Source organism: Aspergillus nomiae (genome assembly GCF_001204775.2).
Source record: "Aspergillus nomiae NRRL 13137 chromosome Unknown contig00148, whole genome shotgun sequence".
Taxonomy (NCBI): Eukaryota; Fungi; Ascomycota; class Eurotiomycetes; order Eurotiales; family Aspergillaceae; genus Aspergillus; species Aspergillus nomiae.
This window is the reverse complement of record NW_015378203.1, coordinates 34,383-60,385: the sequence shown is the minus strand read 5'-3', so window position 1 is coordinate 60,385 and position 26,003 is coordinate 34,383. Positions and strand designations below refer to the sequence as shown.

Sequence of the window (26,003 nt, the reverse complement as noted above, 5' to 3'; positions counted from 1 at the left end):
GTCTTTGGCCTTGCTCATATCTTTCCGCCATAATACCGATGCTATTGGACCAACTGTTCAAATAGCGTCGGTTTTATTTGGCTTGGAAAAATGACGGCAGAAACGGGTTTTATCCCCACCGGGTTCCCTTTTGCGTTAGAGAGGACTCATTCGTGGGTATGGGCTGTTGGTGCTGGGGCAGTGGTGATATTCGTGCTCTATCTTACACAGCGCATTGCTCATGGAAGACTCGCCCAAGCTCATGGATGTCAAGCACCCGCACGGTATGCCCACCGGGACCCTTTTCTCGGATTGGACTCCTTGCGGGACTCTATGCAGGCGAGGAAATCCGATAAATATTTTCGAAGAGAGCAGCAACTGCACCGAGTATATGGCAACACATTCATGTCGCTGCTATTAGGCAGCTGGATGGTGAATACAATTGAGCCAAAGAACCTTGAAGTTCTCTTTTCTACTAAATTTACCGATTACGAGGTTGGATTCCGACGTCGGAATGCGTTTGCTCCCTTGTTTGGCAAGAGCATCTTTCAGAGCGATGGAGCGCGTTGGCAAACATTACGATCACAGCTACAATTATGCTTCTCGCGGGTACAAACCTCTCAGTTGGATCTCCTGGAGCGTCACTGTCAGCGTCTCCTGACAGCCCTTCCTCCCGACAACCAAAACTTCGATTTGGCCCTTTTCCTCCATCGCTTTGCTGCCGATGTTTCAACAGACTTCCTTTTTGGAGAATCAATCAATTCTCTCGAGAACCCCCGGAACCTGGACAGCGGAGCCTTGAAGGCTTTTGCCGACACCCATAGCACCTGCGAGCTTCGATGGCTACTGGGATCCATGTCATGGATCTGGCCTCAGCGTACATTCATGAAAAATGTTCGCTTGACCCACCGCTTCATCCAACGATACGTTGATGCGGCGTTGCAACGGGAAGTCGCGCCACCAGCAAAAGTTTCAGATCAACCAAACGAGCAGCGGATTCTGTTCATCGACCAACTTCGACAACGAACGCAGGATCCCACGGCACTTCGGGACGAGCTGACAACATTATATTTTGCAGGGACGGATGCCCCTGCCGCTTTGCTTATCAACCTGTTCTTTGTGTTCTCCAAAAGACCGGATGTGTGGAATCGTGTACGCTCCGAGGTCCAGTCTCTGGCAGGGAAACTCCCCGACCTTCAGCAGCTCAAGGGCCTCCGATACGTGCAGGACTGCATCCGCGAATGTAAGATATCGACTTTCTCTTTGGTCCTCATGGGATCATGGCCAACTTTGACGACTGACTCTCTCTACCTAACTATCTAGGTCTTCGCCTTTATCCGCCTCAGCCCTCCAATTCGCGTGTTGCCGTACGAGACACCATTCTTCCCGTTGGCGGTGGTCCAGATGGAAGTTCGCCTGTCCTAGTGCCGAAGGGTATGATGGTTCACCTTTCAGTGTATGCGCTTCACCATCGGAAGGACCTCTGGGGTGAGGACGCGGATGAGTTCCACCCGGAACGATGGTCCTATGAAAAGCAAACATGGGTGAGAAACTCCTGATCCTTTTCAGCTTTTTTACAATATTCTAATCAACGCGTGTTATCGGAGTAGAAATATATCCCGTTCCTCGGCGGTCCCCGAAATTGCGTAGGGAGTGAGTTTCCCCCCTGTTTGGCATAAGCACTAATTTAATCACCAAGGACTAACATCTATTGCCAGTGGACTTTGGTCTAAATGAAGTTGCGTACGCCGTGGTACGAATGGCGCAAAACTTCAAGACCATCGCCAGTGTCGATCCAGACGAATGGGTGGAGGGGTCCAGCATCGCGCTGGAGTCGAAAAACGGCGTTAAAGTGGCCATGTGCAGGGATTGCCAGCCAGGAGGGACGTCTGGGAGGGTCTAGATAGACATCCCTCCTGTAAGATAGATAACACGGCGAATCTAGACACAGCCATATGTAACGTACCACGCATGGGAATGCCTCCGGTGCAGTGGTTGGACGGGTATGATGAATATGACTCCACTGTTGACACTAATGCCGGATATATACAGCTAAAATGCACCTAGTTTAGTGCTGACAACTTGTGTACGGGCCTTCTTATTCGCCGATATGAATGCTCATTGAAAGCCTCTTGTGATCTAGCCCCCACGTGCAATATATTGTGTAGAAAAGTACTGAAGACTCAATGAGATACAAATTAACCCACGACGATCATATACCTATCCAAGCACTTCGGGGCGAAGCGATGCTACCATGCCAACTCATCCTTCCGCAGCTACTTGTCCGTTCCTGATCGTCGGTTAAAAATTCTCGGAGAAGAATGGTTGCGCCTCTTGGCATTCATTGAAACTTTCCTGATTTGCTTGTTATTGCTTGTTACTTATCTGTTGGTTGGTTTTATTTAATTTATTGGTTTGGCTTTTTACCCGGCATATTTTCCAGGTAAACCGCCAATTACACCATAGATATTGAAATGGGAAAGCCATTCGAATTTCATACTTCACTGGTACTGCAGCAATGGAGTCTGTTGAATGAATTGTTGCGCGGTGCCGCCGGGGATTTGGTCCTCAATGGTAGCGGACTAGATATTCCTCATGTGGTTTACATTGCCAGGTAAAAGAATCCCAGCTCCGCCTGTACTCTGCTTGGATCTAATCTATTCCAAACCTGTTAAAGATATGCAGGCAATGTGAGCATAAACCCTGCTTCCTACGAATCAATTAACCAGAGCCATGCTGCCATTGCCAAGAGCCTTTCCCAAGGGAACGTCATCTACGGTATATCTAGACCACCTTATTGTAACCCATGAGGAATAAGTCCCTAACTAGCTTATGCAGGAGTGAACACTGGGTTCGGAGGCTCAGCAGATATACGCGCAAACGACGTCCTAGCACTGCAGCGCGTCTTAACCCGCGAACTAAGCTATGGCCTATTACCCCCAGGGGCGCGTGATCCTCGCCCTTCATCTGATCCCCAGAAGTCCGCATATCAGGCGTTCGATCTGAGTCTCGAACATGCAGCCGAGTCTCAGCACCTGCCGCTTCCTTGGGTGCGGGCTGCAGTCTTACTGCGTCTAAACTCGCTGGTCAAAGGCCACTCGGGTGTCCGGCCCGTCATCGTAGATCGCTTACGGGATCTTCTTTCGAAGAATATCATCCCCATGGTTCCGATGCGGGGGAGTATCTCTGCGTCGGGAGATTTGAGTCCTATCGCGTATATTAGCGGTGTACTTCAGGGCAAGCCAACTATTCGAGTCTTCCGTCCAGGCAATGGACGCGATGTATACGCCGACGAGGCTCTTGCGGAGGCCGGTGTGGAACCGATATCCCTGACAGCCAAAGAGGGTCTCGCGATCGTCAATGGAACGGCCATGTCGGCGGCGTGCGCCACGCTCGTGCTACACGACACACACCAGCTGGCCATGTTGGGACAAATCCTGACGGCGATGACGGTGGAAGCACTGCTAGGCTCGCCAGAGAGCTTCGACCCCTTCTTCGCGGACGTGCGTCCGCACCCAGGACAGATCGAGAGCTCACGCAACATCCGGGTGTTCCTACGTGGGTCTCGACTCGCGCAGCAGAAAGACGGCAAGGATGGGTCGCTCCGCCAGGATCGATATTCAATCCGCACCGCGGCGCAGTGGATCGGGCCCGTGCTCGAAGATCTGCTACTAGCTCACCAGCAAATGAGCATCGAGTGCAACTCGGCCACCGATAACCCGCTTGTCAACGGCGACGGACAGTTCCTGCATGGCGGCAACTTCCAGGCCAAGGCCGTCACCTCGTCCATGGAGAAGAGTCGTCAGGCTGTACAGGCTATTGGCCGCATGCTCTTCACCCAGTGTCAGGAGATGATCAACCCCGCCACCAGCTGGGGTCTGCCGCCGAACCTGGTTGCAGATGAACCCAGCCAGTCCGGTATCTTCAAGGCCATCGACATTTACATCTCGGCCTTGACCTCCGAGCTTGGGTTCCTGGCGGGCCCCGTTAACCATGTCTACAATGCTGAGCTGGGCAACCAGTCGTTGAACTCGCTGGCTCTGATCTCCGGTCGGTACACTGCGACGGCCGTGGGTGTGCTTACAGAGCTCGTCGCAGCGCATCTGCTTTCCGCGTGTCAGGCGCTGGATCTCCGTGCCATGCAGTTGCAATTCTTAGACGGAGTCAAGCCTGAGTTCTTCACCCGCACTGCCTCAATGGCGGAAAAGCAAGGTCTGAACGCCACAGACGCTGGCAAGAACCTCCCAAGCACGCTATGGGCCCATCTCCAGAAAGGATTAGAACAGACCGTCTCAATGGACAGTGTAGATCGGTTCCCTCACATAGCCAAGACTATGCGCGTCCCTATTCTAGATTGTGTGCCGTCTCAAAGTGTCAACCTTGGAGATATGCAGTCGTTCATTGACCAGCTCGGCCCCTGGCTCCACGAAGCATGGTGCACCAACCGGGACGCCTACCTGGTCCATGGCGATGCCAGTCCCATGCTAGGAGACGGCTCGAAGAAAATGTATCTCTTCGTACGGACGACTCTCGGAGTGCCGATGTTGTGTACGAGGAGGATTTTGACGCCCACTGCGGAGGCGATGGCTACCGGACAGGTGGAGGAGGCGCCCACGGTGGGCGGATATACAAGTCTCATTTATCGGGCCATTCAGCGAGGTGAATTCTTGCCGGTTATCCAGGAGCTGCTGGAGGAGTGTTTGACGAAGGAGGAGCTGGAGTGGTAGTTTCGTTGTCTATATTCTGTTGAATGAGCGCTGTATTGTCGTAGAATATACGCTAAATCGAACAACATAGATACCATTTTCATATGAATCAGAAAATCGTGAGATTTATACTGAGTCTTATCACTATCAGTTTTATTATTCCACCAATGAAGCGAGTATCGATCTAAATTAACTTTCTCTTGTAAACAGGCAGAGGTATAGGGCAAGGAAGTCACATGCCAGGATAAAGAGAGTTGTAATAAACTGGAACCAAGCAATACCGTATGAAAACAAGGCTCTGACATCCCCGCATACTCAAATATACATCCCAGTCAAAAACCAAAGTACTAACAACTAATCATACCTACTAAATAGGCCTGCTAAAGCTTCCGAGGCCGTAGCCTTGGCACGTGTCGTGCTCACTTCATCCATTATTATACTTCCTACTTCTACCCTTCCATTCTTCTCCGTGTGGCTGTTCTAAAAGTAGCTTCGTTGTGCATCCAGCTCACCAAAATGACCTTCCCCTTCAAAGTTGTCGAACATGTCATCCCAGGCCAACACATCCGCGAATCCCCCCGTAGCATCAAAGGCCGGCAAGAGACGCCCATAAAACTCGCCATTAAACAATATATCCCCAACGACGCCGACCCCGTCCCCGACAATGCCATTACCATAATCGGGGTGCCCGGAAATGGGTCCCCCAAGGAAATCTACGAGCCGCTATGGGAAGACCTCTACCACCAGCTGAAGAAGCTCTCCGTGCCGGTGCGCGGCATCTGGGTAGCAGACACATCCAACCAAGGCGCAAGTGCCATCCTGAATGAAGAGATCCAGGGAGACCAAAGTACGTTTTGAATCTGAGCCCGGGAAATGAGAATTAACTTGCTAATTGTGTCCGTTTAGCTAACTGGTATGATCATTCGCGCGACCTGTTACATATGGTGAATCACTTCCGCGATGAAATGCCGAGACCGCTTATCGGCGTCGGTCATAGTATGGGATGTGCGCAACTGTAAGTCAATTTATTCTCCTGAAGAGGTCGTACAATAATGTTAACCCACCATGATGGCAGGGTTAACCTTTCAATCATCCACCCGCGTCTTCTGTCAACTCTAGTCCTGATCGAGCCCGTCATCCTGGAAGTAGCCTTCGGCGGCCCCAACCCAGCCATGATGGCCAGTCGCCGACGGGACCTGTGGGAATCGCCCGAAAAGGCCGTCGCGTCTCTCACTAAGGGCCTTGCCAAATGGGACCCGCGAGCTCGAGACCGCTACCTCCGGCATGCGCTGCGCCCGGTGCCCACGCGGCTGTACAACCCAGCCACGGACCCCAAAGTGCCCCCCACGGCGGTAACACTAACGACAACCAAGCACCAGGAATCCTGGAACTTCTTCACGCCGAACCTCGAGCGGGAGGAGCTGGACCGCCTTCTGCTACCGGACTGGGACGTCGAGAAAGAGCGACCGTATCTGTTCTCGCGGCCGGAGTGCTGGTCCGCCATGCGCAATCTGGCGTACGTCCGGCCGAGTGTGCTCTGGGTGTTTGGGGGCAGGAGCTTTCTTTCTCTGCCGGATGCGCAGGACTCGAAGATGCGGACTACGGGCACGGGCACGGGCGGCAGTGGTGGCGTGGCGAAGGGGATGGTTGAGAAGGCTGTGCTGCCCAAGGGTGGGCATACTCTTGTGTTTGAGCAGGTGGATTGGTGCGCTTCCACGGTTGCGGATTGGACGCAGCGGTGGTTCCGGGGCTGGTTGGAGGATGAGAAGTTCTGGGAAGAGTATCAGAATCGGGGTTCGGATGCGGAGGGGGTTCGGATGTCTGAGGAGGCGTTTCAGATCGCACAGATGCCTGTTGGGACGAAGAGGGGGGAAAAGCCGAAGGCGAAGTTGTGAAGTTGGCTACTAGATACTGTTCTTTGGGATTTTGTAAAAAAGGTAGCTATCTACCTCGGATATCGTGCTAGTACTCGTATCCTCACACATCGAACAGATTTAGAATTCAAATATATCGGAGTATCCAGTCCTTTTCAACCGGCCGTTTAGTTAGAATCCTCGCCACTTTACATTTAAGTAGCATTATAGGTAGTGGATCACTATAATCCACATACAAAAATCACATTGGAAGAGCGTCGTATTTCAAAGTATGCTTTTAACAACTGGCAGCCATATCGACAAATAATATGGCCAGTCCCCCCCCCCCCCCCCCATATAAGATACGCTTTCGCTGCATTTCACCCCTCTTTCTCACCTCCAGAGCTGTTCTCCATATGGGTGATGACAGCGTGCTTAGATGCTTAACCTTATGGACTTGAGAAATTGAGGCATAGTAATTTTTTTTTTTTTATTAACTCATGTAATTATTCTCTGTGTGTTGCCGATTGTATGGATTATATGAGGAGATGGGGACAATTCACAGAGAGTAATAACTTCATCTAGATAGGATGGGTTATCTTCTATAATATTCTTACACCTACGGTATACAGATACTCTAATGGACAAGGATAAAGGAGCTTATATAGGTTTAATCTCCAAGAGAAAGTCTTCCATATACTCTAGTCATTCTTCTTCATGTCAGCGTAGTTATAAATTCTCTAATAAGAAGACTTAGGGCATTGGAGGCCGAGGCAGATAACAGCGAGGTTTTGACGGCCACATAGGCAAGGTCAGATAAATGGAGGTCACGTAGAAGATATCCCGTTGTATGACATCACGGTTCAAACCAGAATGACAACGTCGATATATAGAGCATAACGGCCTTGCACAGCCTTCCTGGGGCAATCATACCTTGTGAAGCTAACGTCCTATCCAACCTATTTATAGCAAGTCCCGCCAATCATGCCGAATGAAACGGAAAATACAGAATAAGGTTGAAGGAGCATTGTCCCACAGATGCCATATATTCTGGCGGCTCAATGGTCCACCAGGGCTTAGGCCAACGCCTTACCTTCCGATCACTGAACTAGAACGAGCGGGGATACAGCTGTGGGGCCACCCACTTCGCCCCAACGATACTTATTCGCAGGAATAAGACGGATCGCCTAGGCAAAGTAAGGCGTCCAGCTGGTAAGCACTAGCTAGCTGATTTAAACCGAGCGCGCCAATGGTGCAACACCAATCCGTTGTGAATTGGTATCCAAAATGCTGCATGGAAAGTGGAGACGATCCAAAGTGATAGGTAGATAGTTTTCTCATATATAGACAGACCGTCTCCTCAGTCTGGGTCCTCCAACCCCAAGAACCAGATCTGACCGCAGAATCATGGCGGACTCTCAGCTTGCGAACCTGGAGGCCTTCCTCCTGGGTCATCCAAGTATTAAATACACAGCACCCTCGTCACCGGAGTTCTCCACCGTGTGCAAAGTATGGAACCTGGCCCGTCCAGACATCCCGCTTGCTGTCGTCCATCCTCAGGATGCAGAGGATGTGAAGGTTTTAGTACAATTTGCCAAGTCTAACAAACTCAAATTCACCATCCGCGTAGGAGGCCATAACATGGAAGGCCGGACCCTCGTGGATGGCGCCCTTGTTATCGATCTTCGGGCGCTTACAGGGGTCAAGGTAGCCGAAGATCACCAATCGGCTACAGTGGAGGGAGGAATCCTTCAGGGGGAGCTCGGAGCAAAACTGTGGGCCGAAGGACTCGCCACGCCCATGGGGTCAATACCGTGCGTTGGCTATGTCGGGTGGGCGATGTATGGAGGATATGGACCCTTCTCATCCCACTGGGGGCTGGGGGCTGATCAGATCCTTGGCGCAACGATCGTGAATCATAATGGGGAGATTATCAAAGCGGATGAGAAGCTCCTAAGAGGCATTCGTGGGGCGGGAGGCGTGTTTGGTGTCATTGTTGACCTGACTATCAAGGTGTACCCGCTTAAAAGTGTAAGTTGTTAGAGTTATCACTCTTGTGAAACGACAAGAGCTGAACGTGATCTAGCTGCTGGCTGGTGTTATCCTGTTTAATTCCCAGGATATCGCCAAGGTCTTTGCCGATTTTAGCACTGGATACCAAAAGCTATTAGAAAATGGCATTCCCGAGCAGCTAACCATCCAACAAGCAGTATTCAACGCGCCTCCTGGACGCGTCTTCGCTGTCATTATCACGTGGAGTGGCGATGACCTCGAAGAGGGCAAGCACTGGAGTAACCAGATCGCATCCCTGGGACCACTACTCATGAGCACAGTCACAGAGACTACAATCCCTGAGTGGTTCACCGGAAACGCAGCCTTGGTCCCGTCGAGTGTATACGGATCCAGTCGCACAGTCAACCTGCACAAGGTCACGCCCGAAGTCGCTGAGGCAATTGGACGTAACCTAACCACACTGCCATCTGATCCAGGCACCATGATGTCCATGCATCAGCTGAGGGGTCCCTCTGCGGCACCGAAAGACAGCTCTGTATTTGCTGCCAGAGAGCCGCACTATATGGTCGAGATCCTTGGGTTTGCAACGGTGGAGAAACGCAAGGAGGAGGCTGAGAAATGGGCATCTGACGTTGCGGAGGCGATCTCGAAGACAGAAGCTGGGAATATTCTTCCCACTGCCTATATCTCTCTCTATTCTGGTAGTGAGCGTGGGGTTGACCCGCTGAGTCAGTTCTATGGCTCTCATGCGGAGGAGATTGTTTCGTTGAAAAAGGAATACGACCCTGAGGATTTGTTTCACTGGACTGTGCCTCAGTTAGAATAGGCATTCCAGATGAGGAGCTCACCCAGTGCAGTGGGGAATGCATGATATGTTTTGAGACATGATGGTGGTTGTTTCTTTAGAATAATACACGTATACAACGTTTGCGGTAGGCTTAACAGTCTGTTGAGGGCAAACACGAAGGGTCCGCTGCCCTAGACAGCACAAGAGGACTCGGCAACCATATTCTTGTTGTGAAGTACCTCCTGTAGGCGCAAAGGATCATGCGTAAGGGCAGTGATAAGAAGCGGGACACCGGATGTAAGCTGTGGCTCCTTGTCGTTACAGTTTTAAGACATCAAAACGGGCTATCAGTGACGGCAAGCTGTACGTATCACTTTGAATGCACTTGGCCCCCATGTGTTGGGTCTTGGTTCGTTTAAAACTATTGCTAGTTGACGAGTCCTCACTGCAAGCCCTTGGGTGTCTTCACTAAAGCGGCGGTGTCCCGAAGAAAGCCACAGTTGTTCCACTAAAAGGGACAGATGTATATGTTCATATTCATAGTTCATAGTCCTCATCAACGTTTCTCTACAGAATGGTATATAAGAAAGATTTATTTTTCGTAGCAGACCATCTTAGATTTGGTATTCATCGAGACCCATACCCTTCCCGATTTTCCGTATAAGAGCTCGCTTTAAGAAGGCCTCTCGCGCTAACCCACGTGTGTGCCGGGACCATGTTTCTACCCCGATCACACCTTTGACGTGAGCTGTTTGTAGGGCGTAGATGGCCTGCTGGATGCCGCGTTCCTCTGCCACCAGGTCGTACAGTTGCTTACCCACGACTGTTGGGGCGACGAGGACCTCATCGATTGGAGGAAGACCGGAGGGTACGGGATCTAAGCTCGACTGTGCGGCGGATGGCGATATGCGACTTTGCGCATCGGCAATGACAGCATCGGCGCGGTGAAGGGACTGTTGCAGGATGGAGGTGTTCGACTGGAGGCTTGAATTGAGGGTATTTAATGAGGAGATCTCGCCTTGCAAGGTGGCAATCGCTGCGTGCAAAGAGTCCGACTGTGACTGTAGAGATCGTGCCGCGGACTCGGTTTGTGACACGTTCGTCTGCAGCGTCGCAGCCAATGCCTTGGACACTGCGTGTAACAATGCATCCTTTTCTGGATTGGGTGGAATTGGCGGCGCAGGTCCGGGGGCGAATGATGGAAGCTCAACCTCAAAAGGTGAAGTAAGAAGATCAGGGGTTTCGGCCTTCGGTTTCACTGCTGGTTGGGCTTCTGAAGATGGTCGCTGAGAACTGTGATGAGAGGCCTGCTGAGGCGCTTGCAGTGGTGGCATTTGCCGGTATCCGCCATTTGCTTGGTGATGTGACGGTCGATGGGGAGAAACTTGTTGAGGTAGGCTATGGAAGGGCTGTTGCTGGGGGCCACGGGGGAACTGCTGCGGAATTGCGCCAGGCGGTGCTCGGTTGTCAGCTTGCGAGGGTAGGGGCCTTGTGTATAGACTGGCATTGGATGTGCCATGGGGTGCTGCTGCTGAGGATAACGATGCGGAGTCGTCGGGCTTTCCATGCCACTTTGGTCTAGTGGATACTGCGATAGGCGATCCGTTGATGTGCTAGTCCTTGCATGGGTTCGAGGCGGCCACCGTGGATCCTGTTCCTTCGGCGGCAGTGGAGGAAGAGGCGACGAGGAGTTGGGTTGTGCTGCAGGAATCGGTTGTTGTTGCTCAGCAGAGACCGCTTGTCCAGGCTTGGGAGGTGGGGGAGGCGGCACCGCCGGCACTGGCGAAGAGACATTCTGATGCAATGGTGAGTGAGACGCGGGTAATCCGAGTTCTGCTGGGAGTGGAGGTAGAGGAGGCGGGGTTTGCGTTGGCCCGGGTTGTTGTGGGCGTGGTGGTACTTGTTGCTGTTTGTATCGGACCGGTGGCTCCTTTGCAAAGACCTCACGGAGTATAGATACAAGGTCTGCCAGGGTTGATCTCTAACCGAATCACACCATCAGTAAATTGACCCGCTAGTCTGGCGGAACCAACGAACCTCCCAAGCCTCTGCCCAGTGTGCCAGGTAATGATGATACACTCTTCCCTCCAATGTCACATGTTGGCCAACTCGCACAGCCATATCCTGAGTCGGAGTCACGTAAACAATTGGTGGCTCTCGAGGGTAGGTATTGGGGACCCATAGAGATATAGGAAACTTGTAGACCGTGCCGCGAAACGTAACGGGTACCGTGCCAGTGAGTTGCAGCAGAAGGGCCGAGAAACCATTTTCATATGCTAAGCACGATTAATAACTGAACACCAATGCTAGGTAACCAGGGAGATCACGGACTGTAGACTTCGGTTCGTGGGGACAGGGAGGGATACTGAGCAAGCACGGAGGCCACATCATAGTAGGTGCGATTGGGGTCCTGATACGTCTGTCGGGGATCGTAATGATCCTGCGCTGGTCAGTAACTTGCATTGGAGCATGCGAAGAAAGGGGACTGTGTATACCCGAATCAATACGCTGTATAGCCAGTTGAGCGTCCTCTGCGGCACAGCAGCCATGTCGAAGGAGCTGATAGACGAAGTGCATGGCGTGCTATCAAGTGTGTCATTAAGTGGGAAAGGAATCTCCGCAGGTCGCGTTCCCCGCATGTTCTTGGCACAGCGGGCAGAATGAACCCCCGTGACATTAAATTGATTTAATTCGATAAATTATTTAGAGTTAACTATTAGGGCTCCATGTTTACAAATATCAAAGAAACAGCAAGATAACGTATTACAATTCTTCAACTATGCTAGTATTAAAAGACGGAGCGCTAAAGCGAGAATAGAATTAATACTAAGCAAAAAGCCGTGGTTTCCCCTCGATATTACAGAGCAAGTCGTAGTAGCACCTTCATCCGATCGACTCTAAAGCCTGTGGCAACTAAGAACCGACACATCGTGTTCCACGGAGATTCCATGCCCCTGTTCAGGATCACGCTGTCTTCTGACCGCGCTCTGATCCGCATAGCAGACTGTCCTTGACTTGTTACTTGGATAAGTCATGGCGACAGCAGTATCCGTGGAAGATGTCTGGTTGCTCCTTGTGCCGTCTGAGTCATGGAGGCGATTCCACAAGGCACCACGAGACGGGGAATCTTCGGTGGAGGACGAACGAGTAAGGGAAACACCAGCCCAGATGGAGGATAGCGGAAGAGAGATGGTGACCAGGGTCAGAATGTTGGAATTAAGCTCGGGGACTGTGACCACATATTGAAGAATCGAAAGCAGCGCTAAATCAATTAGCTTACACAAGCGGATCGTCGCGATGTAGATGCAAAGGACATACCTGGAATAATCAAGGTTTGGCAACCCATGACAAATATCACCTTCATCGGCCCGAAGTCCCTGACACCGAGTCTCCTTCGCTGACGGATGGCAAATCCGAGCTTAGTAATGAAGATACTGCAGAAGAAACAGATACTAATAGTAATCACGATGTTTGTAGCACTTTCCAGCCAGACAAGTGACAGTGGGTTATCAGCGCCGACAATTGTCTTGCAGTTTTCAACCATGTATCCCAGGCGAAATCCAACAGGAATAAGGGCAACCAAGATTGACACGCAGAGGAGAACGGTTCGATACCGGCGTCGAAGATTGGCACAGACGACTTGGACTTGGAGTACAAGAGATGTCTCAATGCAGATCAAGAGAAGAGTTGTAAGAATGACCCCCAGTATAGAGTTGGCGTACGCAGAAGTGGGTGCCCTAGAATAATCACCGGAGAAGTACTGGTAGGCTTTTACGAAATCGGTTGTGAAGTAGATCATATGGCAGAGGAGCCGGCCCATATTGAGCAGCAAAGCACCGCTGTTGAGGAAAAAAACCGAAGAACCACGCTTGTCGGGTCTAGTCAAAAGTAGAAGGATAATGAAGATAATCACTGAAGCACCGAACTGAGCCCCGTAGTTGATGCATATCTGGATACAGTACTGATAGAAGTCATCCAACATCATCACGGGTACTTGGAACGGGGTCCCATCAGCCGCATGGAAGGTGAGGTTCTGGTAGTATGGATTGAACTTGGAGTCCATGATGATCACTATCGTGAGAGGCTCGCAAGAGACGGAGGATGTATAGATCAGTCGCGACCCGACGAAGACGGTAGGCAAAGAAGGATATCCTACGGGCTGTTGTGAAAAGTGTCATATATGAGGAAGTGAGGAACAAGTAGTCGACTCTGCTTAAAACTGTTATAGGAGAACACGTCCGGCTCCTGGATAGGGACTTGAACATGATGGGAGCGACTGTATTGTTTCTCCACGTTGATAGTATTGGCCGGTAGGACAGACCGGATGTTGCACCGTACATGCAACACATGAAACAGACAATATCTATACGGCTGAACAGAGACAGGGAGTACAATACTACCTGTTTGGCGTGGTGGAGCTTGTTCTAGACAATGGGTCAGTCATGACGTTGAGGACATATCAGACTAGGCAGTAGCCGAAGCCAACGTCGGCGCCGTTAAGACAGACAATACTAAGAGGACAATATCAAGACGGGAACTAGCAGTTAAAAGATTGGATTGTGGCCCACAACGCGCTTCCGGATCCATGGAAGCTTTTAAGTTCCCGAAGATCCTTTTTACTTAACAGCATCCTGGACATTATTCGCCGTCGATCTTTCTGGTAGTGGAATGCGATTGGATTCCTAGCTGTCCAGCTTCAGGGTTGAATGCCATTTTTACAGCTCTTGCAGGGTGTCAGAAACGAAGCGGTGGGTGACTCTGCAGCAGGACTGTCAGCAAATTAAATTATTTGAGAAGACCAAGGTGGCTTTATTTTCAATGGGCTAGCCCCCTTATCGTCTAATTGCATGGATTGCATGGCCTGAGAGACAAAAGTGCAGTCATTGTGGTAAGGGGGTAGCAGGCAGGATGCACCACCTGAGGTGTTGAGTAACACTCAAACACTACTATGCTTCCTAAGACTGGTCGACTTTTGTTATTTTTGGAACCAAGCAGTCTCAAGGATTATTCACGTGTCTCATGGCCGCAGCTCCGTGGCTGAGGACCTTGAAGAGATACCACGCAAGGGTCTGGCTGCAGCATGATGGATTGTTGTAAACTGAGCTGAGAGTAATGAAACCTGGAAGATGTTCGCCTTGGCAAACATCAAGGCGGGGATGGCACGTGAACAGTTTTGGTAGCATTCAAGGTATGCCAGGTTAGGGAACTCGGACTAAGAGTGACAGGGGCGCATTGATACTGATAGGCAGCGCCCGCGTTCGAAGGCCCATGGTAGTAGATAGCAAATCGATGTGATTTCCTAGCTTTGTGAGATGAAAAGAGCAAGGGGTTTCAAAGGGTGCATTAAAAATATATGTCTGAAGACCAGTTCTATTTGTTTAAGCTACATTCAAATTGACATGTCGTTTCAGGGTTCTTTCATCTCAGCTTTCATGGCCCAATTTAGCCAACGACTCCGTGAGGAATTCGTTAGCATTCATTAGGTCCGTACTGCCATAGACAACCCTCCGCCTGGGAGCGCCTTGAGACGCCGTTCCCCGGCCGGCCCCTGCACCGTCCCCGCTGGGCTGTCCGCTTGTCTGACGGACCCAGTCCTGCAGATTTCCGTATTCGTCCATGCTACCTCCTCCGACCGTGAAAACGATGGCTTCGTTGAAGGCCTGGCGGCGCTGGCCAAAGCTGGCACCGGTTCCTGGGCCGGGTGCGCCAGAAGTGGCGGGCGACTGGGCATTACGGGAAGCGGAAGCGGGGGGCATGGCGCCACGGGCATTAGCGCTGCGAGGGTCAAAATAGAGGTAGCTTTCAGTTTTGGCAATGGCGGAGCTAGAGGCAGACGCTGGTCCATGAGTGACTCGGTGATCTTGGTCAAGGTCAAGTCTTTGTTCGCAGGGAGGAAATTTTTGACACCGGAAATCAGGGAGTCGAAGTTGGCACCAAGCGCACCGGATGTGATGCGGTCTGTCAGGCGATTGGAGAGTGACGAGAAGCCACGGAACAGATCAGAGGATTGTTGCTGTGGTGCAGCCGTGGTCATCATGGTCATGCGAGTGACTTCGCGAACTTGTTTGACGTAGGCGATGGGACTGACGTCTTGGACGCCTACACGGGCGAGGGCTTCTTCAAACTGACTCATATCCGCACGGTTTAATTCCGTCTCGGTGCTTAAAAACCAGATCAGGAAGAGCCGAAGCTTATCCGTCGGCTCGCTCCCCTTTGCCGGGTCATTGATGAGTTCCAGGATCTGCGTCTTAGATTGCTTTGTGATGTTTTCTTCAAGCTCGAAGAAGTTGTCGAGCTGGCGGTCTTTGATGCCTTGAAGCAGTGCAGTTGCAATGTTCATATGCATGTCCAGAACGGATTTGCGTTCCCGCAACTCCGGAAGTAGAGTAATGGCGGCTTTCAGGTGCTGTGCAGAGGTGCTGGTGTCATTTTGTAGATCCTCGATGGATGACGCGCCGGTCTTTTTTGTGATCTCGTTCGCGTCCTCCTTGTACTTCGTTAGCTCCGCGTCGATGTCCTCGGCCACCTGGGGAAACGGAGCTCCGGCATTACGCTTCCAAAAGAAGTCGTTGCTATTCAGGTCGTACGCTTTCTTGGTTACCTTGCCCGGGTTTGCCTCGTCGGCCGTCTCGATTGTAATCCGGTTGAGGCGCATCTTGAGCACATCTTGCACCAACGACTGGTATGTCCATGAGTGAGAAAGCATGGGTACCAAGTCCACATTACGGTCGACAATGACCAGCACAGGTCTGGACGAGGGTACTCCGGGAGCAGATTTCTTGTTGGTTGAGAAAAGATTATCCTTCGAATTGAGAATGTGATCGCGGAGTTTACGGTCGAGTTTTGTGGCGATGAGCTCTGCCGCTCCACCTTTAGGGCATCGGATGATGGGGATCGCCCCTGTTTGTATCATGATCAGTTACAAATAAACAAACACATGGCCTGGCCGCACATACCCATAGTGACGCTAACACTGAAAAGGCCGCTGACAATCTTATCGATGATAGCGTCTAAGTCCTCATCGCTTGTCTGCGCACTATTGATCTTCCAGTAGGCATCATGTCCTAAGCCCAAGCTGAAAAGGTCTGGTTCGGCAACGATGAAGTTGAGATATTGGTCATAGACTTGCGCGATATGCTCCGATGTCCCTGTTGTCGCTATCTGAGAGGCGAAATCTTCGAGCAGTGGCCGAGGCACAGACGATAGGAAGTTCACGTAGGCTGGTGTATAGAGTCCGCGAGCCAAGTCGTTGGTAATCATTTGCAAGTTGGCCGGAGTAGGTTCGACGAGATAGACTACGGGGACGTCGGGGATAGGGTATCGATTGGCATTAAGGTTTCTTCAAGCAAGTCGTTAGTCGCACATGAATGACCGACATGGCAGAAGCGCGTACAGATGAATAGTAACACCCCAAGTCCGAAGGTCATTGACTCGGAGTACGCTACTAATAACGTCCCGTCCCATATTATCAAACACCAGAACTTTCCAGATTGGGTCGCCGTCCTCGTTCAAAATGGGGGTCGAGATGAGGCCTTGCGCGGAGGTATCATGATGGCTGTCCTCGATCTGCGGGTCGTGGTTTAGGTTGAGGATTTTCTGAATGGAAACTGTACAGTTGCCAATATCAGCATACGCCCACCACATAGAGATGTGTACATGAAGAAACGAAGTACCTACCGACCTGACGGTCGCGAAGAGACATTGAGTGCGACGCCATAGTAAGGTATAGTCTGCACCCAGGATGATATTCACGGCAATTACTTGACTTAAACGAGATTCATGACAGATAAGGAACCTGATAACATCCAAGCAGGCAGAACAATATCAACAGATCAGCCCAGACCCGAGCTGTTGAGGAACAATTCAGTTATTACCCACTCGCAACCAACGACCCAGTACTCCCTCTCTCTCTCCACTTGGCATCCTCTGAGAGAAGCTCCCGATTGATGGAAGCTGACGTAATCTCACTAGTCCTAATGAAGTTAAATTAGTCCCTTTCAAGGTGAAAAGGTCCCCCCTTTCATAAAGGAGATGTATACAAACATCTCAAACTCCGCCCTCCAGCCTTAGCCTCCCGGATCACGTGTGCCAACGCTAGACTGAATGGGTGTAGCGTGGCTGGCCAAGGCTCCAAAGGCAAACTCGCCCAACCCAGCTCAGCTTTTCCAAGTCTCACCACCACCATTACCCATCCCCCCTTCCCTTCCAACCTTTTCGTAAAGCGAATGACTATGCTGCTTAATTACAGTCCAGTGTACTTCTTTGTATGAGAACCTTTTCTTTTCATCTTTTAAGACATATTTAAGAGAAGAAAAGGTCTACAAGAACAGGTTGTACAGGCTGGATTGTCTGCGAAAACAGCGCAGGAAAAGAGTGACAAGGCGGCAAGGAAATTGAAAAGCAAAGATAAAGAAGGAATCTGGAAAAAGGAAAGGGGTTCAAAAGGAAAGACAAAAACAAAATTTATCTTACGTCTACTATACGGAGTACTTGGCCGGTGTATTCGAAGGGTTGACCTACTTGGTGCATCAAGAGCGGTTCATTTTTTCCTAAAAAAGAAGGGTGCAAGATTGGGCGCGCAACACAACGTGAACGCGACTTGCACGGGATACCGTCACTAAGAAATCACCCAGGCAAGCAGGCAAAATAACTGTTCTTTTTTTTCTTCTTTTTTCCTGTTGGCACAGTCAGAAAAAAAAAAAAGGGAAAGGCACAGAAACAAGGACAAGGGCCTTAGAACTTGTCAAGTTTCTTTAACATTTGGGAAGCGGAGGCCAGTTTGCCACGGTCCGGATCATACATCCATTTATTACACTTCACACTGCTTGAATTGCTGCACTGCGAGAAATTCGGCTTTGCCATTTCTTACCGCTTCCCCCACTCAGCGAATCAGCATCTTCCAGCGCTGACAAACTCGGATTGGACCAGTGATTCGCCCGGCTTGCATTCATTGTTCCAACGTTTATCACGAGACTCTGTCCAATAGAACGGCTTAGACTGGGGACTCCACCAGCAGGCTTCCCGCCAACTGCGATCCAGGAAGACCGGCGTCCCAGACCTTTCCAAATTAGGACTGTCACGCACGTGGATGCATGTGACTTATACCTACCATTTTGGGTTGCTCTCCCTTTAGTACTTGGACCAAATAACTTTTCGACAACATCCCAAGAATCAATATCGGATAGCGCAGGACCGAATGAACGGCAGCATGGAGCAGTCACCGCCGCAAAATTTGATGCGCGGTCTGCCTCATGCGCCAGTAGACCCGGGCTCATTGCCGCCGGAATACTGGGAGTCACTGTATGCGAATCCGGAACCCCCACATCAACATGCGCATCCTCCACAACAACAGCTACAGCAATCGCAACAACCACAGCAGCCACAGCCATTGGGGATCGGCTGGGATCATCCAGTATTCGGTCAAACACCTCAGCAACGCAGTTCTTTGCCACTTCAACAGGAACATGGCCATGGCCTGTATCCCTCATCCACTCCTCAATCTTGGCGACCCAACCCTCTACATCCTCAGCAGATCATGCCGTCGAACCCACAAGGATTCACAATGCCTGTACAATATCGTCAATTGCCCCAGTATTCACAGGGACAGGTGTCTTTCGAGTCGCAGCCGCTCAATGCGTCCGATAACCCGTCTTATCAACCTTATACGTTTCCTCGAAACTACTACTCCGCTCAACACATCTCGGTGCCCGACACCTTCTCACAAACGCCAACACCCCAAGCTTCTCAGCCTCAGCCGACTCAATCAGCTCCTTATCAGTCCAATACGTCTCAAACTCCCATCGTTCCATACACCCTACCCGCAGGGTTCTCAGAGGAGACTTCGGTAAGACTCTTCGAAACAAGGTCCGTTATATGAATAGGCTAGCTAATTGGTAGCAGCATGGTCAGATGCAGTACACAAACGAGTTTCCTGATTCGGCGCCAACTGTACATGAGCATCAAACTATCAACCCTCAGTTTCTCAACACCGCTCAACAAGCCAACAACCAGCATGCCCCCCTTAATAATTTCATCTACGTTAATCCCCCAGGTTTCGAACGTCAGGATAACCAGAGGTGAGCCCCAATTCCGAAAAGGCTAGTTTGACTGTGCCTTAGAGGCATTTACTTACTGTTTCTTTTAGGGCATTCGACTACTTCCGGAACGACCTACAAATGCCGTCAATCCTGAACCGACCTACTGCTAATAACCCGAATCTCCCAAATTCACAGACTCCAGGCGTTGAGGTAGTCATACCTATGAACCGTACGTTCCTTACACTATCGCTTCTTATCTTTGTACTTACCCCGTCAGGCCAACAACCGATCCTACCAAACCCTTCGACGAAATCAGGAAAGAAACAGACCACGTCGAAAAAGGTAACCAAAAAGTCTGCGGCTAAGGCGTCGACAAAGAAGCCCGATGGGAAGCTCGCTTCTTCTGGATCCGAGACCGATACCTCTGACTCGGAACTAGAGATTGAACTGCCAGAAGAGCCATTTCCCATTGACCCTGTTCGTCCCAGTGACCCAGAAGCTGCCGCGCAGTATGATGCCCTTCGAGCCGTGTGGTCGCCGCGTAATAGGCGGCCCCATGCTGACAAAGTCAAAGGCGCACTGGTTGCGTTTAAAGACGTTGTCAAAGCCGTAAGGGATACGTGGAAAGAGAAGTCACAAGCGATGAAAATGGCGGAAAACAAGGGCGAAAACGATAAAGCAGCCCAGATCAAGAAGGATGTTGTCCTCCAGCGGCGCCTGATGGACGTGGTTGTTAGCACCACTCTGGATCAGGGCCACCCCACGATCGTCGAAAAGTATGTCCTTTCTCTTTCATTATTCCTTTCTCTTAACAACTTGGCATATCGTTGTCATGGCCATAGAAGTCAGAAACGAATTGAGAGCCTCTCCCGCGTAATTTCCCTAGTGTGGACTTCGGCATATCTTCTTAAAAAGAATGCTTATAAGTAAGGGTGGAAACTACCTTGCACCCGAGGACAGTACATACCTAGTTACGTGTCCTTAAAGAACAAAGGAACTAAAGGGAGAAGGTTCTTTTTAAAGAATAGCTCCCTTTCGGCGATCCCAGTATGGACGCATAATCACCTATCTTGAAGAGTCACTATACTAGGACTCTAGTGATAGAGATTGGCCTGCCACACTAGCCGTCATTCTAAACCACCGTGTCTTATTTTTTGCGGCTTATACAAGTTTTATGCCATGTATGATTGCTGTTGGCTAACCCAAATCTTCAGGCTAGGAGAGCATCCCATGGCGGTGGCTGCCATGTATTCGTTCCTTCTCGATCGGCATCAGGCCTCTGACATCGATGGGGCATTCACCCTAAACCTGCTCAAGGTAAGCTCGTCCACATATATTGAACATGCAAGAGACTAAGCCTTTTCATCAGCTACTTGCTCGATTTGTTACCATGGATGAAGATGTGCTCCAAAAAACGAATGTTGCTAAACTACTGCCTCGGTTCGTGAAAAAGGGCGGACAAGTAGCTAAAAGCCTTGCTCAGAAGATCTTGGACAATGCTGCCACTTCCACTAAGAGAAAGCAAGAGGCTAATAAAGCAGCGCCGAAAGAGGCATCTCCCGCCATGAACACTGTCTCCAATGTTGCATTGGCTGACGGTCCGCGTGCGGAGCTGGCTGGATCCAAAAGGCCTCGAGATGCTGAGGCCAATGGCCAACCAGCCACGAAGCGGATGGTTGTTACGTCAAATCTAAAGAGTACCCAGAAGCCAACCAACGGCCCTGTGACTGGCCCCGCCAAGCGCCCCCAGGAAACAGGCCAAGAGGCCAAACCAGCAGTGGCAGCTGCTTCACGTCCAAAGGCTAATATTATTGCTCCCAAACCGACTAACCTATTCGGAAGTCTGTCGTCGGCTTCGAAGAGGCCAGGAACCTCAAACGCAGAGAGAGCAGCCGCGGCCGCGGCCGCAGCAAAGTCCAGGTAAGCAGATTTGTGTAATTACTCGAGCTTCACTATTCGATACTAACTGTGAGCAGCACACCGACTGAAAAGAAAGAGTCTCAACCCGCACCTCCCAGGCCGACCTTCTCTTTTGGCGACATCATGGCCGATCTCAATAAGCAAAAAGAAGCACCTCCGTCTGAGCCAGCCGAGAACAAGCCTCCAGAGACGGAAGAAGAACGAAAGAAGCGACTCCGCAAAGAAGCGAGGCGAAGGCTCCGAGTCACGTGGAAGCCGGATGACTCTCTTACTGAAGTTCGTTTGTTCACGCATGATCCTGACGAGGAGCTGGGACCAGGGGATCATGCGCAGCACGAGGCTGGTGATGTCAAGGGTGAAGGCAGTGTGCTTAAACTTCACAGAGACCTGGACGAGTTCGACGAGGAAGAGGATGGTGGCGTCCGCGAAGAAAGCTTGCGTGATTATTATGAGCCATCGGGTAAGTCATGGTTTAGACTTCCATCAGAAATACCATACTAACCTAGGTAGAAATTGATTTTGCGGACATCACTCCTGAGGATCGTTCCAGGAACAACATCAAACGCGCCGGCACCCAGCAGCCGATCAGTGCTGAGAAGGAAGCACAGGAGCACCGCGAAGCGACGACGCTTATGGTTTTCTATACCTCCGCTGCAGATGTGCCACCTTCGCCAAAGGAACCTCCCCCGCCCAGTGAAGACGGGTCAACAGCAGAAGCAGTTGCTCTTGGAGAGCTTCCGGATCACGTCAAGGTAAGCATTATCATTGTTTCCCCTTTCATTTGGTGAATCCGACCTAACTGTATTATGACAGGTTCGACAGGAGCGGTATTTTTCCGCTATTAATCCTCAAACAACTCCAGCTCAACCTCAGCCAAGTGCACAATCCAGCCAGTTTGATATTTCAAACTTGCTCAAAATCATACAAAATGCGCCTCAGCAGCAGCAGTCAACCCCCCTCCTCCCCCACCTCCGCCTGTGACTCAAGCACCGATGTCGGATCTGGAGCGAACCATCAGTATGTTCCGTCAGCAACAGGCGCCACAACCTGCAGCCCAACAACTGCAGGTGCCTCAGTTCCCTGCCGCTACTCAGGCTCCTGCAACACAGGGCCTCGACTTCCAGAAAATCCTGGCTGTCCTCAATGCTCAGAAGCAGATGCAGCAGCCACCACCACCACCACCTGTCATGCCCCCTGTTCAACCGTCGCAGCCGGCTATTGCGCCAAACCTAGCTGCGTTCATATCACAGTTTACTGGGGGCAACCAACAATCTGGACCGAACCCATCTCAAATGCCTGGCCAATTCGACGACCCAGAGCGCAAGCGTATGCGTGAGGGTCCGGGCTTCGATGGTTCTGAGGATGACAGATATGGTTATTTCAAACGGAACAAACCGAACGGACCCAATAAGAGTCATGTAAGTCGCCGGATGCCTGCATATTCTATAATGGAATCGGTTACTAACTATACATGATAGCCCAAGGTTGGATTGGTCCCTTGTCGTTACTGGCCCGAAGGGAAATGCAGAAAAGGCAACGACTGCACCTTCCGTCACGATCCACTTAACTAATACTATTCTCCTGCCTCAAACTCTTGATACCCCTATCCTTTCTTTTTCTTGTCGGCATTCCCTACAATAACGGATGTCCATATTGTCATGCTTTCTGTCTCTATATTATTCTTTCCGAATTGTTGCAGATGTATGTTGACACATAAATGTGCATAACGGGCGAGTTCACGGCGTTCTGCTTTGCTGGTGATAGTTTTTTTTCCCTCGGCATTGGTCACCTCAGCGTTGTCTGTTGAAGCATTCTACCATGATAACGGAGTTCTGTCATTTCCGGTAGGGTTATGCAATTCTGCAAGGACAGAATTTGGCAAGGTTGGTATTGTGTCTTCGGCGTGAGATTCATATTCTCTTCATGGAACGGACGATCCATCATGCATGTACATTAGAGTGATGTCCTGGTGGACAGTGTTCTGATTTGCGACACGATTTGACCTCATCCAGCAGCTGTTTTACCAATTGAACTGTGCACTGTATACTTATTATTCTCGAAGAATCGTAAAACCAGCCCATCACCGGCTTAGGTAATAAATATCTCCCGAGCCTACGTTAATTTAACGAAAAACATTTATCACAATTTACTTATAGTCAATCTGGATCCAAGACTTCACCTCTCCGTTAGTGTTCTGTTGAAAAGCATCCAAGAGAATACAGCAATCATGTCAACACCAGCCCACTGCAACCATCTGATCATCGTCTGCTGCCACGCCATATACCTTGGTGGGCCAACACACGGCACCTCAGAGGACGAATGGTAAGTCTTTCCTCTACAGCTCCTATTCCATACTACAAGGGCCATTCAGCTATACTGTCGTGCTCGTACCTATACTTCCGACTTCATACATATCCGTAAGTATGAGCGCGCAATATATAGCCACACCTAACGGGCAACAAAACCATAATAGGCTCATAGAACCCTTCCAAAAGGGAGAAACACCCACGTTTACAGCTCATGTAAAAGCTGGTCTAGAAGCCTTGGCAAATGATCCGGCTGCGTTGCTTGTTTTTTCGGGGTATATACCGTCCCTCCTTGAACTGCCCAGACTTTATATATATTTGGATTGAGGCGTAGAACCCCACTAACGATTGCCCAAATTTACTGCTACATCAGAGGTGCAACAAAGAGGAATCGTACTAGTTTAACAGAAGGGGAGTCGTACCTGGTACGTAATTCTTCCCCCCCCCCCCCCAATACAAGAGAGAGAGAGAAAAAAAGATGCAAAAAATAATACTCTCAACCCCAGACCCTCGCCCATGAGAACAACTATTTCAACTACACCGTCCCTTCCGCCCAAATCATCGCCGAAACCCACGCTACCGATTCCTACCAGAACGTGCTATTCTCTCTACTCCGGTTTAGGCTCTATACGGGCGCCTACCCATCACGGGTGACAGTGGTGACGCATGAGTTCAAGCGGAGACGCTTTATGGAGTATCATTTTCCCGCTATAGGATTGGCTCCGCTTCAGAGGGGGCTTGGAAAGGAAGGTAGAGCTGCTGTTGTTGGGATTAATCCGCCTGAGGAGGTGACTTCTGAGGCATCTTTGATCGAGGGGGAGGAGAAAAGGGGGATTGGGTTGTGGATGAGGGATCGGTATGGGGTTTGGGGGAGTTGAAGGAGAAGAGGGTTAAGAGGGGGTGGGTGGAAGGTATGGAGGAAGGGCTTTTTGTCAATGTGGGGTTGGGGGAAGTGGTTGAGCAGTTGGTGAGATGGGATGGAGGGAAGGGTGGGAATGAGTGGTTTTCGAGGATGGGGGAGTTGCCTGGTTTTAGTACTGGCGGGATATTATGGCATTGGGGTAATGATAAGAAGTTACTACTAGGTAGTTTAGATATGCTGAATTCTATAGAAGTTTTGAAACCATGCTAGTGATGCATATTCATTAATCGTTACTGATATGCGGCCGATCCTAAAACACGAAACACGAGCACCGAAATATGCAGAATTGAGCTTGTCGTCCTCTGTCCTGAACGCCTTCCAAAAACACCGCAACTAGTGGTAGGTTCGCCTAGTCAGCAAGACGATAACTAACCAGTGTCTCTACACGGTGGTTGTTCGTGCTGAAACTCCTGAGCTGGACCTTCTCTGCGTTCTTGATCTCCTTGGCGTCGCTGTCACCCCATTCGACCGGCACCTCGGAATCGGCGTCGGCATACACGAGGACGTTAAATGTGCAGTCTCCGTCGAGAACAGGAAGGAAGGTAACCGAAGCAGTAATTTGGCGGAAGATCGCCTGGATTTCTTCTTGGATTTCTTTCTCTGTTTTCTCAACCGGGGTTTGAGGGTCGGCGTTGCTACAAGGGATTAGCTGAAGTATGTATGTTATGGATAAAGGCGGCCTACTCTGGACCGGTGTTTTCCTTGTCACCGGAAGCCTGCGACTTCGTACTCTTGCTTTGTTTCCCGAATATTTGGACCTACAATTATCTGTTAGTCTTTGAAATCCGTACCACATGTGCTAGTTCTTACGTCGAATTGCCATCTCTCCACGTGTTCTCCAGTTTCCTTGTCTGTGATGACTACAACAAGTTTGGAGATCTTGCCTCCCATCATCCACTTGTTCAACTGCGACATGATCTTCTTGATATAGGCCTTGACCTGGTCATCGGAAGTAACTAGGTCCGTCAGCGGATGCACAGAATAAGTAACGGCGGGTCAACTAACTAAGCATGTTGAGGCCATATTTCTTGACACTAGACGAGTTAGACACAAGCAGCCTATTCACAAACTTTCGAAAAACTCACGTCGTGAAATCTTCTGGGGGATAGACGCCTCGCTGGAAACTGGAGGTCAGGGTCAGTGGAAATGGCCCTATATAGGTCGCCGAAAATGCGGGCTCACAGGATGGAATTGATAGAGTATTCAAACTAGAAAAATTAGTATTTTGGCGATGACAAGAAGTGTGTGGGATCCTTACGAATTCTGCGACAAGCTTGGACGACCCTATATAGGGATGAGCTCCTGATCTTTCCGATAAACTGCTCGTGTTTGATTCTCACCTTTCAGGGACAATTTGTGAACCTTAGACTTGTCCTTCGTGGGTGGCATGTTGAATTAATTTGACGGCAATGGATAAATCCGTGAGTTGATTCTGTCGACGTTCCTGATGAGAGAGTTGTTGGTGGGAAAAGACAGGAAG

General features: G+C 50.3%; 7 protein-coding genes across 7 annotated transcripts; 4 read left to right on the top strand and 3 right to left on the bottom strand.

Moving 5' to 3' along the window:
* Positions 1–90: 90 nt before the first annotated feature.
* On the top strand, positions 91–4,706 carry ANOM_006044 (uncharacterized protein; the record flags this gene model as incomplete). Its single annotated transcript, XM_015551301.1, has 7 exons — positions 91–1,222; positions 1,303–1,523; positions 1,590–1,632; positions 1,698–1,825; positions 2,496–2,593; positions 2,657–2,757; positions 2,818–4,706. 7 exons carry the CDS (start codon positions 91–93, stop codon positions 4,704–4,706), a joined length of 3,612 nt encoding a protein of 1,203 aa, XP_015406555.1.
* A 495-nt stretch (positions 4,707–5,201) lies between these two features.
* ANOM_006043 (putative toxin biosynthesis protein) lies at positions 5,202–6,580 on the top strand (the record flags this gene model as incomplete). The annotated part of the gene is made up of 3 exons (XM_015551300.1): positions 5,202–5,532; positions 5,592–5,700; positions 5,761–6,580. The coding sequence occupies 3 exons, from the start codon at positions 5,202–5,204 to the stop codon at positions 6,578–6,580; spliced, it is 1,260 nt and encodes a 419-aa protein (XP_015406557.1).
* Positions 6,581–7,945: 1,365 nt separating this feature from the next.
* On the top strand, positions 7,946–9,377 carry ANOM_006042 (FAD-binding oxidoreductase; the record flags this gene model as incomplete). The annotated part of the gene is made up of 2 exons (XM_015551299.1): positions 7,946–8,569; positions 8,625–9,377. 2 exons carry the CDS (start codon positions 7,946–7,948, stop codon positions 9,375–9,377), a joined length of 1,377 nt encoding a protein of 458 aa, XP_015406550.1.
* A 575-nt stretch (positions 9,378–9,952) lies between these two features.
* Positions 9,953–13,401, bottom strand: ANOM_006041 (putative endosomal sorting complex protein TSG101; the record flags this gene model as incomplete). The annotated part of the gene is made up of 7 exons (XM_015551298.1): positions 9,953–10,916; positions 10,982–11,319; positions 11,376–11,614; positions 11,670–11,778; positions 11,834–11,921; positions 12,264–12,600; positions 12,657–13,401. The coding sequence occupies 7 exons, from the start codon at positions 13,399–13,401 to the stop codon at positions 9,953–9,955; spliced, it is 2,820 nt and encodes a 939-aa protein (XP_015406548.1).
* A 1,416-nt stretch (positions 13,402–14,817) lies between these two features.
* Positions 14,818–17,244, bottom strand: sly1 (syntaxin-binding protein; the record flags this gene model as incomplete). Its single annotated transcript, XM_015551297.1, has 4 exons — positions 17,016–17,244; positions 16,732–16,945; positions 16,295–16,677; positions 14,818–16,238 (listed from the first exon to the last, which is right to left on the bottom strand). Exons 1-4 carry the CDS (start codon positions 17,053–17,055, stop codon positions 14,818–14,820), a joined length of 2,058 nt encoding a protein of 685 aa, XP_015406549.1. The 5' UTR covers positions 17,056–17,244.
* Positions 17,245–18,534: 1,290 nt separating this feature from the next.
* On the top strand, positions 18,535–22,866 carry ANOM_006039 (uncharacterized protein; the record flags this gene model as incomplete). The annotated part of the gene is made up of 11 exons (XM_015551296.1): positions 18,535–19,182; positions 19,239–19,414; positions 19,483–19,604; positions 19,653–20,151; positions 20,590–20,692; positions 20,745–21,295; positions 21,352–21,755; positions 21,806–22,047; positions 22,109–22,172; positions 22,235–22,713; positions 22,774–22,866. 11 exons carry the CDS (start codon positions 18,535–18,537, stop codon positions 22,864–22,866), a joined length of 3,381 nt encoding a protein of 1,126 aa, XP_015406566.1.
* A 1,951-nt stretch (positions 22,867–24,817) lies between these two features.
* Positions 24,818–25,912, bottom strand: ANOM_006038 (spindle checkpoint protein MAD2; the record flags this gene model as incomplete). The annotated part of the gene is made up of 8 exons (XM_015551295.1): positions 24,818–25,158; positions 25,208–25,281; positions 25,334–25,479; positions 25,529–25,557; positions 25,609–25,647; positions 25,706–25,731; positions 25,782–25,807; positions 25,864–25,912. The coding sequence occupies 8 exons, from the start codon at positions 25,910–25,912 to the stop codon at positions 24,873–24,875; spliced, it is 675 nt and encodes a 224-aa protein (XP_015406565.1). The 3' UTR covers positions 24,818–24,872.
* Between the last annotated feature and the right edge of the window lie 91 nt (positions 25,913–26,003).